This window comes from Gracilinanus agilis, chromosome 2 (assembly GCF_016433145.1).
Source record: "Gracilinanus agilis isolate LMUSP501 chromosome 2, AgileGrace, whole genome shotgun sequence".
Classification (NCBI taxonomy): Eukaryota; Metazoa; Chordata; class Mammalia; order Didelphimorphia; family Didelphidae; genus Gracilinanus; species Gracilinanus agilis.
The window spans coordinates 238,379,536-238,395,477 of record NC_058131.1 but is presented as its reverse complement, the minus strand read 5'-3'; the positions used below and the strand labels follow the sequence as shown (position 1 = coordinate 238,395,477).

Below are 15,942 nucleotides of genomic sequence, written 5' to 3'. Positions count from 1 at the left end.
TAGAGGATAATAGGAGTCAAGAATCACCTACTATCAGATGACATAATTATGGCGGAATATGGAAAACACTTCTGAAGGAGTTTGTTCACTACCACAAAAGGAGAGTTCATCCTATGATGCTTAACTTCCAATAAGAAAGAAAAGGCATTCTTGCCTATCGCTCAGACTTCCCTATTCTAGTTAAGAAATATAGGTTATAGGCCAAGATGGCAAAATATGTGTGCTTTAACACTATTATTCCCTTTTTGAAATGGTTTACATTATTATCCAATCACATTTAATGGTTCTAACAGGTGAACTATCAGTAAGCAAGGTATATTTTAATCACTCTAGTTAGGAATGGATAGAGGTAAATAAGAATGATAACTTTGCATTTTGCTAGTTCTCCATGGAAAGTTTTCATATCAAAGCTTGGGGAAACAGTTACTAGCTATGGTTATAAAAATCAGAGAGGTATACTCTAATGCCACCCAAGAAAAATAAAAATATATTTAGTTTCCTACCCCAAATATAGATGCACATTTGCCTTTGGAATAAGCAAAGTGAGATATAATTAATGGTGGTGTTATAAGGTCTGTCAATTAAATTAATCTTTCAGTACATTCATTTCTCTCTCTCTCTTTTTTTTAATAATAAAATATTATCTACTACCTTATCTAAACAATGTTTAAAATTTGGGGGGAGGGGATAGAAATACAACTAACAAAAAATGTCAGCTCTTTTCATATGTTCCAAGTCTTAAGAACTGAGGAAAGACCAAAGAATTTTTATTTCTAAGAGGTGAAGTCTATGCAACTCCTACTCCACACATCCTCCCATCATTTGACAAAAAAGGGGTGCTATTAAATTGGCATCTGTTGCTCTTAATTTAAAACTTACACTCTGAGCTAATGGAAGCATGAGATAAGGAATATATGCCAACAAAAACATAATATGTAAAGTAAATAAGAAATTTCAGGAATTACACATCTGAAAAAGGTAGCTGTCATACAAGTTCCCAAATATCTTAGAATGAATAAATGAATAAAAAAATATTTATTAAGCTCTTACTATGTGCAAAGCATTGTGCTAAAAGCTGGAGATAGAAACAGATAAACCAAATCTTTCTTTCTTTCAAGGAGCTACATTCTAATTTAGGAGGCACCATATTTGAGATTTCTGCCACAAGTCATCTGGAAAGATCTTATTCCTTAGGGTTCAAAGTAAATGCCGACAAATCATTTTCTGTTTCTGATGATGAACCATTTGACAATGTCAAGGACTTTGGTGATGCTGAGATTCTCCTCTTTAGGTCTTTAGTAGCTGTGGCTAATAAGAATGTAGGGTTAGAGAACCCACAGAATCATTTACCAGGTCACATCTTCATAGGAGTTGATTCCTATGACTATTATCTCTAAGGACTGGGATGAAAGCAATGGTGGGGATGCTGCTATACCAGAGGCTCTGGGGCTTTCCTAGCCACTGATGACAGCTGGACAGTTGATACTGGGCCCCTTCTCCAGTGATTAATCCTTTTAAGACTGGCTACAGGGCCAGTGATCTGGAGGTCATTCCTATTCCCAAATCTCTTGGGTTCAGTTCTAAGCAAACCCACTAGAGTCCACAGAGAAGTAATATTCAAGAAAGTTTTTGCATAACAAGAAAAATTCTCTCTTCAGATCAGAGACAGTAAGTAAGTTAATGAATGCTATCATACCAACATGCCTATGTTAGGATGAGAAGAGGTGCAGGAAAAAGATGAAACCTGAAACAAACTCAATGTCATAAGAAGAAAGGAATTTGCAGCATGCTGTTTTATACATTCGAATCTAGTTAATTGCAAGACCAAGCGCTGTTACAGCCATGCACTATACAAGCTTGGAAAATATTCTCTGTAGTTGCTACAAGGTGGGCCCAAGAGGAGAGTCTGTTTTAACATATATAAGAATTTGGCTGTGGGTCATGGGGTTCAATTCCAAATCATAGTCCTCCAAGTGAATAAAAAATCTTTAATTTTAATTTCTAAGTTTTTCAATTTTGTGAGTCTGACATTTCTATCTAACATCTGTTGTGACCATCACCACCCTACTCCCTTCCCACATCTGTTGCTGCCCTGATTGGCATCTGCCTCCTGCAACCAAAGAGCTTGATTGCCAGGAGCTTGTTCTGGATGGATGGCTGTTGGTCTTAGTTGTTGAATATTTCTGCTTTAATTTTGCCATCTGCTTTTAGGTGTTTTTTACTGAACAAATGGATGATTTTTGCATTAGTATGTGGTGAATGCACAGTAGCATATATCAGCTAAATATTTCTTTTCTTAACATCATTAACCTGTAGCTGCTGAAATAGTCTTTTAAAAAACATCTTACCTTGTCTTAGAATCTATACTAAGTATATAAGAATGCCAAGGACTAGGCAATGGGGGTTAAATGACTTGCCCAGGGTTACAAAGCTAGGAAGTGTCTGAGGCCAAATCTGAACCCAGGATTTCCCATCCCTGGGCCTGGCTCTTAATCCACTGAACCACCCAGCTGCCCCCAAAGATGATATTCTTAATATCAGTGGTTTCTATTTAAAGGTTTATGAATTCCCAAGGAGTTTGTGATAATAGTCTAAAGGGTTCATTCCAAAAAATTATTTAATGATGTCTTAAGCAGGAAAATAACTGCCCAATTATTTAAACATTTTTTCTTCTACAACAACAAACATCTACTTTTAAAACATTATTTACAGGTTTGTTTCTGAAGTTAATCTAAACTATCATAATAACTCAAAATTTTGGTGTTCGTGCAGTGATCCATCTTTGACTACTTCAGATTAAGCAAAACAAGTTCTTGCAGTCCCTCAACCAGTCATCAAGTTGTTTCAAAATCAACATAAAGGTTCAACATCCAAGCACAAACTGATTCTCAATGGAGAGTCAGATTAATTCATTTACCTTTATGGGTTCTATATACTGCGCCAGAGTAGTGTCCTCATTCCCATTACCTAGTAACTCATGAGCTATTTAACCAAATGACAAAGATATTCTGATTTGCAACTCAAATGTCTGGCTGTTTCAAAGCCGTGATTGAGGGATATATACATTACAAAGCCAACTTGAAACCATCAGGAACATTCTGAGAAACAAATAGTATATGGATTCTCATTGCAATATTAAGGCTTTCTTTGATTTAAACTTATCCTCTGCTTATTTACTGTTCTTCTGCTGGCAAATTTTCAAATGAACTCATTGGCAACACTGGTCAACTGTTGAGTCTATGAGAGCGTATCTAGAGTGCCAGTGGCAGAAGAGAAAAACATCACAACTGAAGAAATTTTTTTTTCCTTACAAAGGTTAGTTTATAGATAAATATTGTTAAAAATGCACCTTGTTTGACAACTCCATGACTCAAATCCAATTTCAGGGAGAAGAACACTAGTCCTAGAGGCTGCAAGGAAACAGGGGCCTTTTTTGGGTAAGGACTGCAAATCAAAAGAGCAGTGACCACACCTCTCTCTGGATCATCCCACTTCAGAAGCACCAAAAAACATAAATGCTCTACCATTTATCATTTTCCTTTTGTTATGAATAAAAATTAATAATGGAGATTTTATACTAAATTTGTAATTATTGGTAAAGATAAAGAAAGAAAGAAGGTTTCTAGCCTTTCTAACTAAAAAGTAAGATCAGATCCCAAATTTCCAGCCTGGCAGCCAGGTCTCCTCCATGCCACCATTTGCAAGAGATTGCAAGCAAGATAAAAACTCAGAGAAAGTAGACCAGGAACAGGGAAGGGGGTAAAGACAATGACTGAACTTCCTATGCTGGCTTTTCAAACCTAAAGGTCTCTCCCAGATCCTTCTATTGGCCAATAGCTTTCATACGCCATGCCCTCCGCCATCTTGCTATCATGTCAGGCTATTACATCAGGCTGTCAGATAAATGACTCTGACTACCATGGTAAGTCCTTTCAGGATTGGATTGGGTTGGAGGACCCCCAATTATTTAATTCACACACTTTTCTGTCATGTTATTCAATATAATAGATATGAGTTGGTATCTCAGAATGGTTATAATTTGTATTTCTCTAACCATTAGTGATTTAGAGCATTTTTTCATATCACTATTGATTGTTCTTATTTCTTCTTTTGAAAAATGCCTGTTCATATCCTTTGATCCTTGATCCCTTGATCAATTTGGGAATGGATCTAATTTTTACAAATTTGTCTTCCATACATATATGTTTGAAAAATAAGGCCTTTATTAAATGAACTTACCATAAAAATTTTCCCTCCAGTTTTCCATCTAATACTGGCTGTACTGGTTTTGTATGTGTAAAACCTTTTCAATTTCATGAAGGCAAAAGTAACCATTTTACTTTTTGTGATCCTTTCTGTCTCACTTGATCATGAACCCTTTCCTTATCCAGAGATCTTATAGGTAAAATCTTCCATGTTCCCCCACTTTACTTACAATATCACCTTATATCTAAATCATATATCTATTTTTGCCTTATCTTGGTCTAAGATGCTGATCTACATCTAGTTTTTGTTAGATTGCTTTTCAGTTTTCCTAAAAATTTTTGTCAATTTTGGTTTATCAAAAACTAATTATTATGGTCACTTACTACTTTGTACTGTGTACCTTATGTATTCCACTGATCCACTAACTATTTCTTAGCCAGTACCAAATTGGTTTGATGATTACTGTCCTTTGTAATATAGTTTGAAATCTGGTACAGCGAAGCTGCCTTTCTTCATTTTTTTTTCCCAATGATTTCCTTGAATTCTTGATCTTTTACTCTTCCAGATGAATTTTGTTTTTGTTTTTCTCTAGTTCTATAAAATAGTTCTTTGGTAGGCTAACAAAAATGGAACTGAATAAATTAATTATTTTAGGAAGAATTGTCTTTTTAAATATATTGGCTCAACCTGTTCATGAAAAATGAGTATTTCTCCAATTATACAGATCTACCTATGTGTTTTATTAGTATTCATGTAATGTTAAGAGATCTTGAGGAAGACTATCCATATGTTAGACAGAGAGACCATGGAGGATTTAGAGAACAATATGGACAAAAAATGACAAGAGCAGTAGTCTATGACCTATATTACCAAAAAGCATATCCACCTGAATGAGATCACAGATCTATCAATGCACCAAAGAAAAAAGAAAACAAGCAGAACTCTGTGGCCACAGACACTTAAACATTCATTTGATACCCCCCCCCAAAAACAGTGCTTATTACTGCCCCAAAGTAACTGAATTTATACCAAAACAGTATTAAGTAACACTGATTCATAGCTAATATGTATATAACTTCTCAACACAATAGAGAAGCAGTGTGATGTAGTACTAAGGAAGAACATGGGTCTTTTCAAAAGTCTTAAGACAACATTCAGAGGAGAGATAAAGATCACCAAAAAAATACATATTTTTCACTAAAATTGTGAAAAATGGACACTCCATCATTTGATCCAATTGGAACTATAAATGTCACTACTTAAGAATAGTAAGACTTTTTTATTTCAAAAGGTCATCAGAATTACATAGATTTATTTTTAAAAATTCAAGAACACTAGAGATGGGGGAAAAAAATCAAATTAAAATATCAAGACCATATTATCCTTACCAAGACACATTTCCCTGGCTCAAGGCTCCATAAAGAACTTTCAGTGTTGATTTTATGGGTGAATTTTCCTTCCATGAGAACACGTTCTCCATTCCCTTCTAGTATTGCCACACGAATAGAACTACTGCTGAGATCCACAGACACCTAAAAATATAAGAAAAGGAAATAATTGAGTTATATCATGAAGGAAGAAGTCTTGCGAGAAAAGGACTAAACTCATAAAATGGGGAGAACCCCATTTCCAAGAGATACATGAGCCAGTCATCTTCCTAAAGAACAGAGCGAGAATTCAGATACCATAACAGGGATAAGTATAAACTCACCAAGACTATATATACTGCAAGTTTATACTCAAATTGTAAATGGCTATCATAAATACAATATGTACTATTTTAAATGTCTAGAATTAATATGGTATTATTTCACATTTACAGAAACCAGAACTTCAAGATTTGTTGACAAAGTATGACATTATAGCATATCTCCATTAAACAATATAGCTAGCTAGACAAAAGGAGAAGGGGAGTTTCTACACTAAGCTATTGTGTCTACAGTAATCAACTTTTCAGGATAGGGAGAAATGGCTATCTTTGGGAAGGTGAGATCTATAAAGTATTGAGACCAAAGAAAATGTAAAATGGAAGCTAAAAAAAGTTTTGGGCAGATACAGAAAGTTGGCATACTTTATCAACCAGCACGCCATTGAGCTGGTCACAATCTTTTTTTTTTTTTAAAACCCTTACCTTTCATCTTGGAGTCAATACTGTGTATTGGCTCCAAGGCAGAAGAGTGGTAAGGGCTAGGCAATGGGGGTTAAGTGATTTGCCCAGGGTCACACAGCTAGGAAGTGTCTGAGGCCATATTTAAACCTAGGACCTCCTGTCTCTAGGCCTGCCTCTCAATCCACTGAGCTACCCCGCTGGCCCCTGGCTGATCATGATCTTAACCCATTTGCTGCCAAATTTTTCTAACCCAAATTTTTTTGGGGAAAGTATATGCAGGAATTTTGTAATGAAAATGAATGTGTAATGGGAATTTTCTCTAATTTGTGTCATAGCAAACTTTGCTAAAACATAATTATTTCATAAAGCAATGGAAAAATTAGGCTATTTTCTTTAGTGTTTTATTTAAGTGAAATAATGAATTTTGATGTACAACTTCATACTCTGTATAGTTTAGTTCAGGACACAAATATGAAACTAAATCTTTTATTGAGACAGAAAAAAAGCCAGTAAAGTAGTAATAGTCAAATACTGTTATAAATCTGTTCATAGGCTTGTACATACTTTAAGTTAAATCATATTACTCAGAACATTAGTGATTACATGCTACAAGAGCCTGATATAAATGAGCAAGTATTAATTTATCTATTCTACCCCTCTCTTATTATTAGAGAGCAAATATTTTAGCAAAATTATATCGACTTCTGTAGCATTAAAAAAAACTGACATCCAGAGAGTATTAGTGATTTCTCTGACAAGGGAAGTACTACCACTCCAGTCACCCAGGTTTATAACCTCAGTGTCATACTTGTAATCCCCATTCTTACCTCACACATCCAATCAGTTGCCAAATCTTATCCCTTTTTTCTTTTTTTTTTTTTTTTTTTGATTTTTTTTTAAACCCTTGTACTTTGGTGTATTGTCTCATAGGTGGAAGATTGGTAAGGGTGGGGCAATGGGGGTCAAGTGACTTGCCCAGGGTCACACAGCTGGGAAGTGGCTGAGGCCGGGTTTGGACCTAGGACCTCCTGTCTCTAGGCCTGACTCTCACTCCACTGAGCTACCCAGCTGCCCCCTTCTTTCTTAATCAACAAACATTTACTAAATTCCTACTTTATCCCAGGTACTGTAAGTCCTAGGGAAATAAAGAAAGGCCAAAAAAAGGCCCTGCCCTCAAGGAGCTCACATTCTAATGAAGGAAATAATACGCAAACAACTAAGTACAAACAAGACATACTTGGTGTATTTAGTAATACACTTAAGAGATTTAGTAATCTCAGAAGGATGACAACAGCTGTGACTGTAGAACTATGATTTATATGGGGGAGGAGGGGAGAGAAGAGAAGAGGGAGAAAGGCTTTTTTTAGAAGTTAAGAGTTGAGCCTCATCTTAAAAGAAGCAAGGTAAGTCAGGAGGGAGAAACAAGGAAAGAAAGTATTCCAGGCATAGGGGATATTTATTTATTTTTTTTACCTTCTGCCTTAGAATCAATATTATTTATTGATTCTAAGGCAGAAAAGTGGTAAGGGCTAGGCAATGGGGATTAAGTGACGTGCCCAGGGTCACACAGTTAGGAAGTATCCGAGGCTAGATGTGAACCCAGGACTTCTCTTCTCCAGGCCTGGCTCTCAATCCACTGAGTTATCCCCTATGGGGGACATTTATCAAAAAGACATGAGATTAGGAAATAGACTGTCAGATTCACAGAACAGCAAGAAGCCCATTATAGCTAGAGTATATGGATGGGAGCAAACTATAACAAGACTGGAAAAGTCTGCCAATAGGAATTAGTCAAAACTGGCATAATGGTATAACAATGCTGATGAAGAGAAGTGAATTCTCAGAGACTAAAGGATTAAAAAATTTAGTTGCCAAAAACAACATTTTAATGAAATCTGCTAATTATTAGAAATGAGGAAAAGATAAGAATGCTTTACTATACTTCTATGTGACCACCATTGCAGATGTCTCTCTAATAGAACCTTCATACACCACAAGATGTCAAATTTTTCTTCTGAACATTTTCTAAGACATGAAAATAACATCTTGAGGTTTTGTTTGTTTTTTAAAGCACAAATAGCTTCTGCACTAATAGCAGATGCAGTGACAGGATCTCAATAGTTCACTCTCCTGCCCTTTAATACAATGGGTTACTGACCTTATAAGACTTGAGAACAAATATGTGACAGTCAGCATGGTTTTAAAGAGAATCACATCCTATGACATATATGAACCCATGATATACTCTCAGGGACTCCAATATATTACCAAGAAGTCCAGCTAGAGAGCAAGGAACACCTGATCAGGCAAAAAAAGGCTACACTGTCACTTGGATGTCTTTGGTAAAGTCTTACATGTCATAATAAGGCCAAAATATTTTCTACCTGAGAAATACTCAAATGCTTGTCAACTGACTGGTTGTCCTCTTTTTCCAAAGTGGTATTAACAATCCTGTAGATATGTTAAAAATTCATAATTTTAGCCCATAATTAGCCTAAGGTAATAATGAAGAAACAAAACAGAAACTTGAGAAATAGAACAAAGTAAGCTTTGTTGCTTTTCCAAGCAGAAATTCATCAAAATAAAAATCAAACAGGAGATTGTAAGTATTTAAAACTTCAAAATGTGAAATTTTAAAAGATTTATCTTGAAAGAGAACTATGTCTTAAGATATATCAGTATAACTATTAAAAGTTCTGAATTGGAAATGTGAACACTTTTTTAAATACTCTCCCCATGACATGATAAGACATAAATATATTCTCTTACCTAAACAGTCTAAAGAAAGTGAAATAAATCAATAAGAAAGGTGCAGAAAAGTGATACAAATAAGTTAGGGGCAGGAGTGAAGCTAGAGAATTCAGGTGTCTTAAAATTTGATAATAAGGATCTATCTAGAAAAAACTTCTTATGTCTCCCCATCATTTTTCCAGAAGCCATTCCTATAAACTAGAACAGGACAATATTTTTATCAACTAAGTTTCTGCAATCATTTCTCAGAAGTGTTACATGATCTATTTAAAATGAATTGTGGCTGACAAGTAACTGTTAATTTCAGAGAAGAATTGAGATTAAGATAGTCCAGCTAGAAGGTGATAACTTACAAGGAAAAAATATATAGTTGGGAAAAATCCAAGACATAAGATAAACTTATTCCAAAGTCTTGAGTGTGATATGAAGTCCTTTAAGATGATTAAAAAATGGAGACTGGGACTCAAAGAATTAAGTTTACAAGAGCAAAAACAAAACAAAACAAAACAACAACAACAACAACAACAACACTGGACTTGAAGTCAGAAGATGACTTGAGATTTGCCTACGGTCACATCACTAGGAGGTATTCTGTGGCCAGATTTGAACCTAGGCCCTCCTGACTACAGGCCTGGTGCTCTATCCATTAAGCTACCTAACTTCCCCTTAACAAACATAATTAAAGGCCTTCTATGCTACATACAAGGAATTTACTTTACCTCTCTAAAGCCCTCGTATTCTCATTTTAATAAGGATATACCTACTTGAGTTACCTAGCACATTCTCTGGATGATCAAATGAGATGTTATCAGGTTATGTAAAGTCCTTTTGTAAACTATAAACTACTATATAAATGTCAGTTATTATTAGCATTAGCTACAGAACAAGGAATGCAAAAAGCAGAAGGGTTTAAAACTAAACTGTTCAGAAGATGAAGTTGAACAAGAACTTTTCATATTTAAGACACTAGTATAAATGAGATAGAGGTTTTCTTGAAAGCATCAATATCAATTCCATTCAACAAACATTTATTAAACACCTACCATGTGCAAAGCTCTGGGGAAACAAAGAAAATAGAAGCTACCTTCCAATCATTCATATTCTACTGAATTATGTTTTATTATTAATCAATTATGTGGAAGATCTCACGTTATGTAAAAGAGAATTCTTTACTCTATTGTCTTTCCTGGCTATAATCATGGCAAGGATTTTAGCATGTCCATCTACACGAGAAAGACCAAAAGAACTAAGAATGGCTCTTATCAAAATTTCAACATGCATCAAATCAGACCATCAATAAAATTTGTCCAACAACATATATGAGACAACAGATAGACAAGGAGCTGGGCCCAAAGTTAAAAAGCAGAAGAGTGAGTTGGACAGCTTCCAGGAAATTGAACACTTACTGACCACCAAGATTCCCATTAGCAAAAAAGACCATCTTCTCAATACAAATATTTGTTTGGCAGGAAAACCTGCTACCAGATAAATAAATATTACACAAGAGACCAATGGAAAGAAGCATTGGTTGAGTATTAACAGGCAGCAACATATAGCCAGTAAGGAACTTCAAAGGACCCACATAAAAGAATATCATCACAGAACTGTGTGATAGCCAGGGGTGGGCTGGGTCACATGGTGAGGGCAAGTGATAACAGGTAGGCTCCACCTTGTGATATTAGGAGAAGTATCTATAGCATATGGGATAGAATCCATGAGGCAAACTTTTAGGAGAAAGAATGGGAAGGATATTACAATCGGCATCATGGGAGAATTCCCAAACTAAAGAAATTACAAACCCACTTGTACATAATTCATGTTATACTCCACTTAACAGTAACAACTGAAATTTACACAATTCTAAAGGTTGCAAAGTCCTTTACAAACATATCTTACTGGGCCCTCATAACAGCACCATAAAATAGGCATTATTATTTCCATTTTATAGATAAGGAAACTGAAATTCAAAAACGTTAAAAGTGATTGGCCTATTCTCATGAAACTAGTAAGTATCAAAGACAGGATCTGAACCCAGGTGTCCCTGACTCTAAGTTCAAATCCGTCAGTGTTTCTACTCTACCATGCTGCATCTATACTAGACACAAAAGGGTCATGGTCATGGTATGGGTGGGTTGGAGGAGGATATATAAGGTTATAGGGCATGTTTTTCTATACTTAATAATATAGTGAAGGAAAACAATTGAAATAGTTGAAAGACTTGAGAACTCTAACCATTACAATAACCAATCATAAGTTCAGAAGACTGTAGGTGAAGCATGCTCTCGACTGTTGGCAGAAGGGTTATGGACTAGAATAGGTATGAAACGAGGCATAAATTTTCAGGCATATCCAAAAGCAAATAGAAGAAAACACTAGAACTTTGACTGTTCTAGTGGGGTTGAGAAGTAATAGCAACAATAAAATATTTTTTAAAGAAAAGACTTTGTATTAGAATAAAAAAGAAGCTTAATATTTGTTGAACTGCCTCTGATCTCTTTAATGATACAAGCTTCAAAGAACAAGTAAAGGACAAGTATGAGTATGGTAAGTAAAGAGTACAAAATGAATACAATCAACATTTCAAATGAGATAATGGAAGTCTGGATAGAATCTGGAAGATAAACATAAGGTCAAAATGTATGACTATTCCTAACCAAATTAATGAGATTACATAAGCAGCAATTGCTAGAAATAGCAATGATAATTTATCTAACTGCAAATTATCTATATTACATAGAGTAAGACCTTATTATCAACAAGACAGAGTAAGTCCCTGAAAAAATCATTGGCCATTATAATTTCAAGGAACTGGTAAATGCCTGGATATGTAGATAAAGGAGAAGTCAAAGACGATTTCAAGGTTAAACCATGCAAGACTGGGAGAAAAGTGATATCACTGGCCAGATATAGGCAAATTAGGACAGGAGCAAGATTAAGGAGGCGGGGAAGGAAATAAGTTCTGCTTTATATATATTCAGTTTAAAGTACCAGCGAGACATCTAGGTGGTACTATACAGAATTCACAAAATGTGAAAAGGTGAATGAAGCTCAAGAAAAAAGAACAGGAATAGAAATGCATTATCTGCAAAGTACAGAGAATACCAAGTATTTCTTTGAAGGGATAAAAGTACATGCAAATGTCAAGGATGTTTATTTTACTACAGTTATATTTGTTTTCAGTTGAAACATATATAGTATATTTACCATGCCTGAAAAGAAAGATAAAGAGATATTAAATTAAATTAGGAGAGAAAATAAATTAAAACAGTCAAGGAAGTAAGTTTTAACAATCAGCAGGAATGTATGTTACCAAAAAAAAGGTATAAAGTACTATAAATAATATGAAGGAACTACAATGAATGGACAAAATATGTTCTTGGGTAGAAAAAAATTAACGTGGAAAAATAAAGTAATGAAACATTAAAGTTTCACAGCATGCCTACTTCTAAAATAATCCCACCTCAGGACATTTGCCAGTAACAGACTCTTTCCTTAGCAGATCTCCACTGTAATCACATCCTCATTAAGTGAATATAAAAGATGGACTTGGTCTTACATCATACTCAGCTAGCCTAACTTCTGCAAAATTTATAGTGCTGCCTTAGATTAAGTAAATGTTGCATATAATACCCCTGAAGTAACAAGGTGTCATTGTGCTAGTCATATGGGAAACAAGGGGCTGACAAACACAAGATCATCTGTGACTCAGAAGTTCTAACACTTTATTACCTGTTTCCCTTTCAGGACATGCTTGGGCACTGGCACCTTAACCTCGAGGTCACTGTAGTCTTGAGACCAGGTGTAGTTCTCACGTACAGCACCATTGTAACTGTCGGGGTTTTTCTGGAACTGCTCCTGTCTCCTGGGGAAGAACAAAAAACTTGAAATGCCAATTTATCCATATAGATAGGATGGAAAATTAAGATGAAGCTAAACTATCTACAATTTTTGAGGAAAAAAAAAGATTAAAAAGATGTTTTAAAACTCAGAATGGAATGATCAAGTCAGATTTATGTTTAGAAATTTGTACTTCATGACCAGTTTCTTTTCTGATATTCCTATTTAGATCACTTATCTCCAAGAAGAAGAACACAGAGGGAAATGTCTGAGGGAATGGATACAAATATGATGCCCTTTTATTTTACAACAGTAGGAGCAACCCTGGTCAAAAGTACTGCTTAACCCTTTTAAATCTCCATGAACACTCGGGAATTGAGCCTGCTCAACTAATTAAAATGCCTTTACTAATAAAGTGTCTAGTATTCATTTTGTTGCAAAATACTCAGTAAGAGGAGGAAAGCCAGGGCCTATGTTAGAAAACTTTGTTTCTACTGCCAAATTTTAATTTTCTACCAACCCTCTAAGATCTATTTCTTTTTTTTTTTTAACAATTATAGCAGTGATAGTCTAATATCAAAAGGTTTATTATCATTATGAAAATATACTTACAAAGAAAGCTTAAAATTAACTCAATTTGAGTTTAATGGAATAATACATAGAAGACATTATTTGTTTTAAAATAGCATGGGAAATCTAAAAACTAAAACTAAATATCTGTATAAAAGCTCCATAAGGAGCCAAATAGGCAATATTTATTTAAATGTTGACTGTAAAATTACCTAAAAATTAGTAGAATGCTATGTTAAACCTAATAAAGAAATAAACATAATTCTAGCACCATGGGTTTATGGTCTAAATTAGACACAAAAGCAACACGATAATAAAGAAGAAAACCTTAATGGATACCTAAGATTACAACATAGCAAAGATAACTGCCCTCAGTGGCCAACAGTGTCAAAAGTCTTCTTAGGTATACAGTGGTGCCTTGATACACAAGCAACTTAAATCATGAGCAATTTGAGATACAAACAGTCACAATGGGGATTTCTGCTTTAAGTCACAAGCAAATATTTGAATCACGAGCTTCTGCCCATAGGAGGAGCCCAAGGTGGATGAAATAATCAGTACAAGCTAGATTGAGGAAATGTTGAGGATTTGGGAAAAAAATTAAATAGTTTATTGAAAAGACAAACCAGAAAAAGTTGCAACAGGTCATGCGCTGGAGCTGTGTGATGACACTTGTTTCACACATTATCGAAACGTGCTGAAAGGGAGAAAGAAACAAACTTCCATGGAATGGTTTTTGTTGAAATGGCCTCTAAGTGAAATTGAGAAAAGTGTGGCAAAACAGCCAAAATTCAATGAAGAAAATGATAAGTAAAAAAAATAGCAATTAAAGTTAGCAATAAAGTTACATATCATAAGTAATGTGTAAGGTCAATTTTGCATTTAAATGTAGCATTATGTGTAAAGAGAGTAAGTTATGTTAAGCAATAGCACACAAAATGAAAACCTTCTCCACCAGCATCTTTGCCTGACCTTTAAATTAATAACATTTCATAAGCAAGTATATTTCTTTACATTCTTTCTTATTATCTACAAATATTTTTATTTTTATTTTTAAAGTACATTTTTGTATTTAGAAGCAAATAAAACAAAAAAATTTGTGTGTTTTTTGGGGGCTAAAAGAGACTAATTGCATTTCCATTAATTTAAATGGGGAAATTCAATTTGACACATGAGCAAATTGAGTTACAAGCTTAGCCACGGAAATAAGCAAACCCATGTGTCAAGATACTTCTGTATAGGAAAGGTGGTATGTGAGCAGTTGTTTACAATAACTGAACAAATATACAACCATATCCTCCCATAGCCTCCACTATCAGAACTTTAACTTCTACCAGCCAGATAATCACCATATGGGTCCGTTAATATGCTTGCATATAGGTCTCAGTGGAAAGAAAGAATACCATATTTAAGTCCTCTCTAGCCAATGCTTCCGAATATAGAAATTTTTTTGAGCCTGTATTTTGTTTCTGTAGTTATAATAGCACATCTTTCATTGGGGCATGGATATTATAGTAGAGAAAAATCACACAGAGCCATGCCCTGGGATTATAATCTAGGGAGACACACAGAGCCTCAGTATTAGGGCATCCCTTGAAAGAATGTTTTTGAAAAAAAGAAAAAAAGAAAAACCAGTACCAACTTTCAAAATGAATTCTAGTTGAAGGGTCACTGAGGGAACTAGAATGAAAGAAAAGAATGAAATTGATTAATAGCAAATTCTTGAGTGCAAAAAAGAATTGATAAGAATGGAAGGAAATAAAAATAGGTTAAGAATAGTTCAATGCTTTAAAAGTCAAAAGAAATTCACATTTAATATATAATGGGAGGGGGCCAGGATGAGAACCACAGGAAAGACAAGATTAAGGAGTCCAAAAAGTCTTAATATAATGGTAGTTGGCAAGGATGATTACTAGTTAAAATAGCAATAACTACCGTAGCTCTTTCTCAAAATCTCTCTTTTTCAAACTTGTAATGAATTTAGTTCTCTTTTCAGTATTTGTATAATAGTTTTTCTTTATGCAGCATTTCCATGTACAACTGATGAATGAAAAAAGTATCAAAGATACAAACAGAAGAGGGAGATAGTCCTTGCTCTCAAAGTTAACACTCTAATTGGAGTTCAGTTAAAAGTCTGGTAGAAAGGCTGGAGAGATCCTAAGATCAAAAGGCCCAAAGATCCTTAAAATGTATTGGGATGTTTGTCCCACAAAAAAGGTCTACCAAATAGGAAGGTGGAGTGAATCTAAGAGTTGGAGCAGAAAGGGTTTCTCACAGCCAGAATGGGAAAGGGGGAAAGGAATTTATTCTACCTATAGAGATAAGTTGGCAGAAATGTTAAGATTGAGCTCTTTTGCTTGGAAAAGGTGAGGGGAGTCAGCTCAAGCTGGGACATTCTGAGCCACCTTGGTTAGCATCTAGGCTAGTGGGAGGTGGAAGGAGCAAAGTGCTGATTCTCTTGACAATGT

The 15,942-nt window shown here is 34.9% G+C and overlaps 1 protein-coding gene across 1 annotated transcript in view; it reads right to left on the bottom strand.

Moving 5' to 3' along the window:
• The window catches only part of NUDCD3 (NudC domain containing 3), a 146,283-nt gene that overhangs the window by 29,079 nt on the left and 101,262 nt on the right, over positions 1 to 15,942 (bottom strand). Inside the window, exons 3-4 of the mRNA XM_044659613.1 lie at positions 12,797 to 12,929; positions 5,595 to 5,738 (exon numbers count right to left, since the gene is read on the bottom strand). Coding sequence (XP_044515548.1) covers positions 5,595 to 5,738; positions 12,797 to 12,929 — 277 coding nt within the window. The remainder of the gene's footprint in view (positions 1 to 5,594; positions 5,739 to 12,796; positions 12,930 to 15,942) is intronic.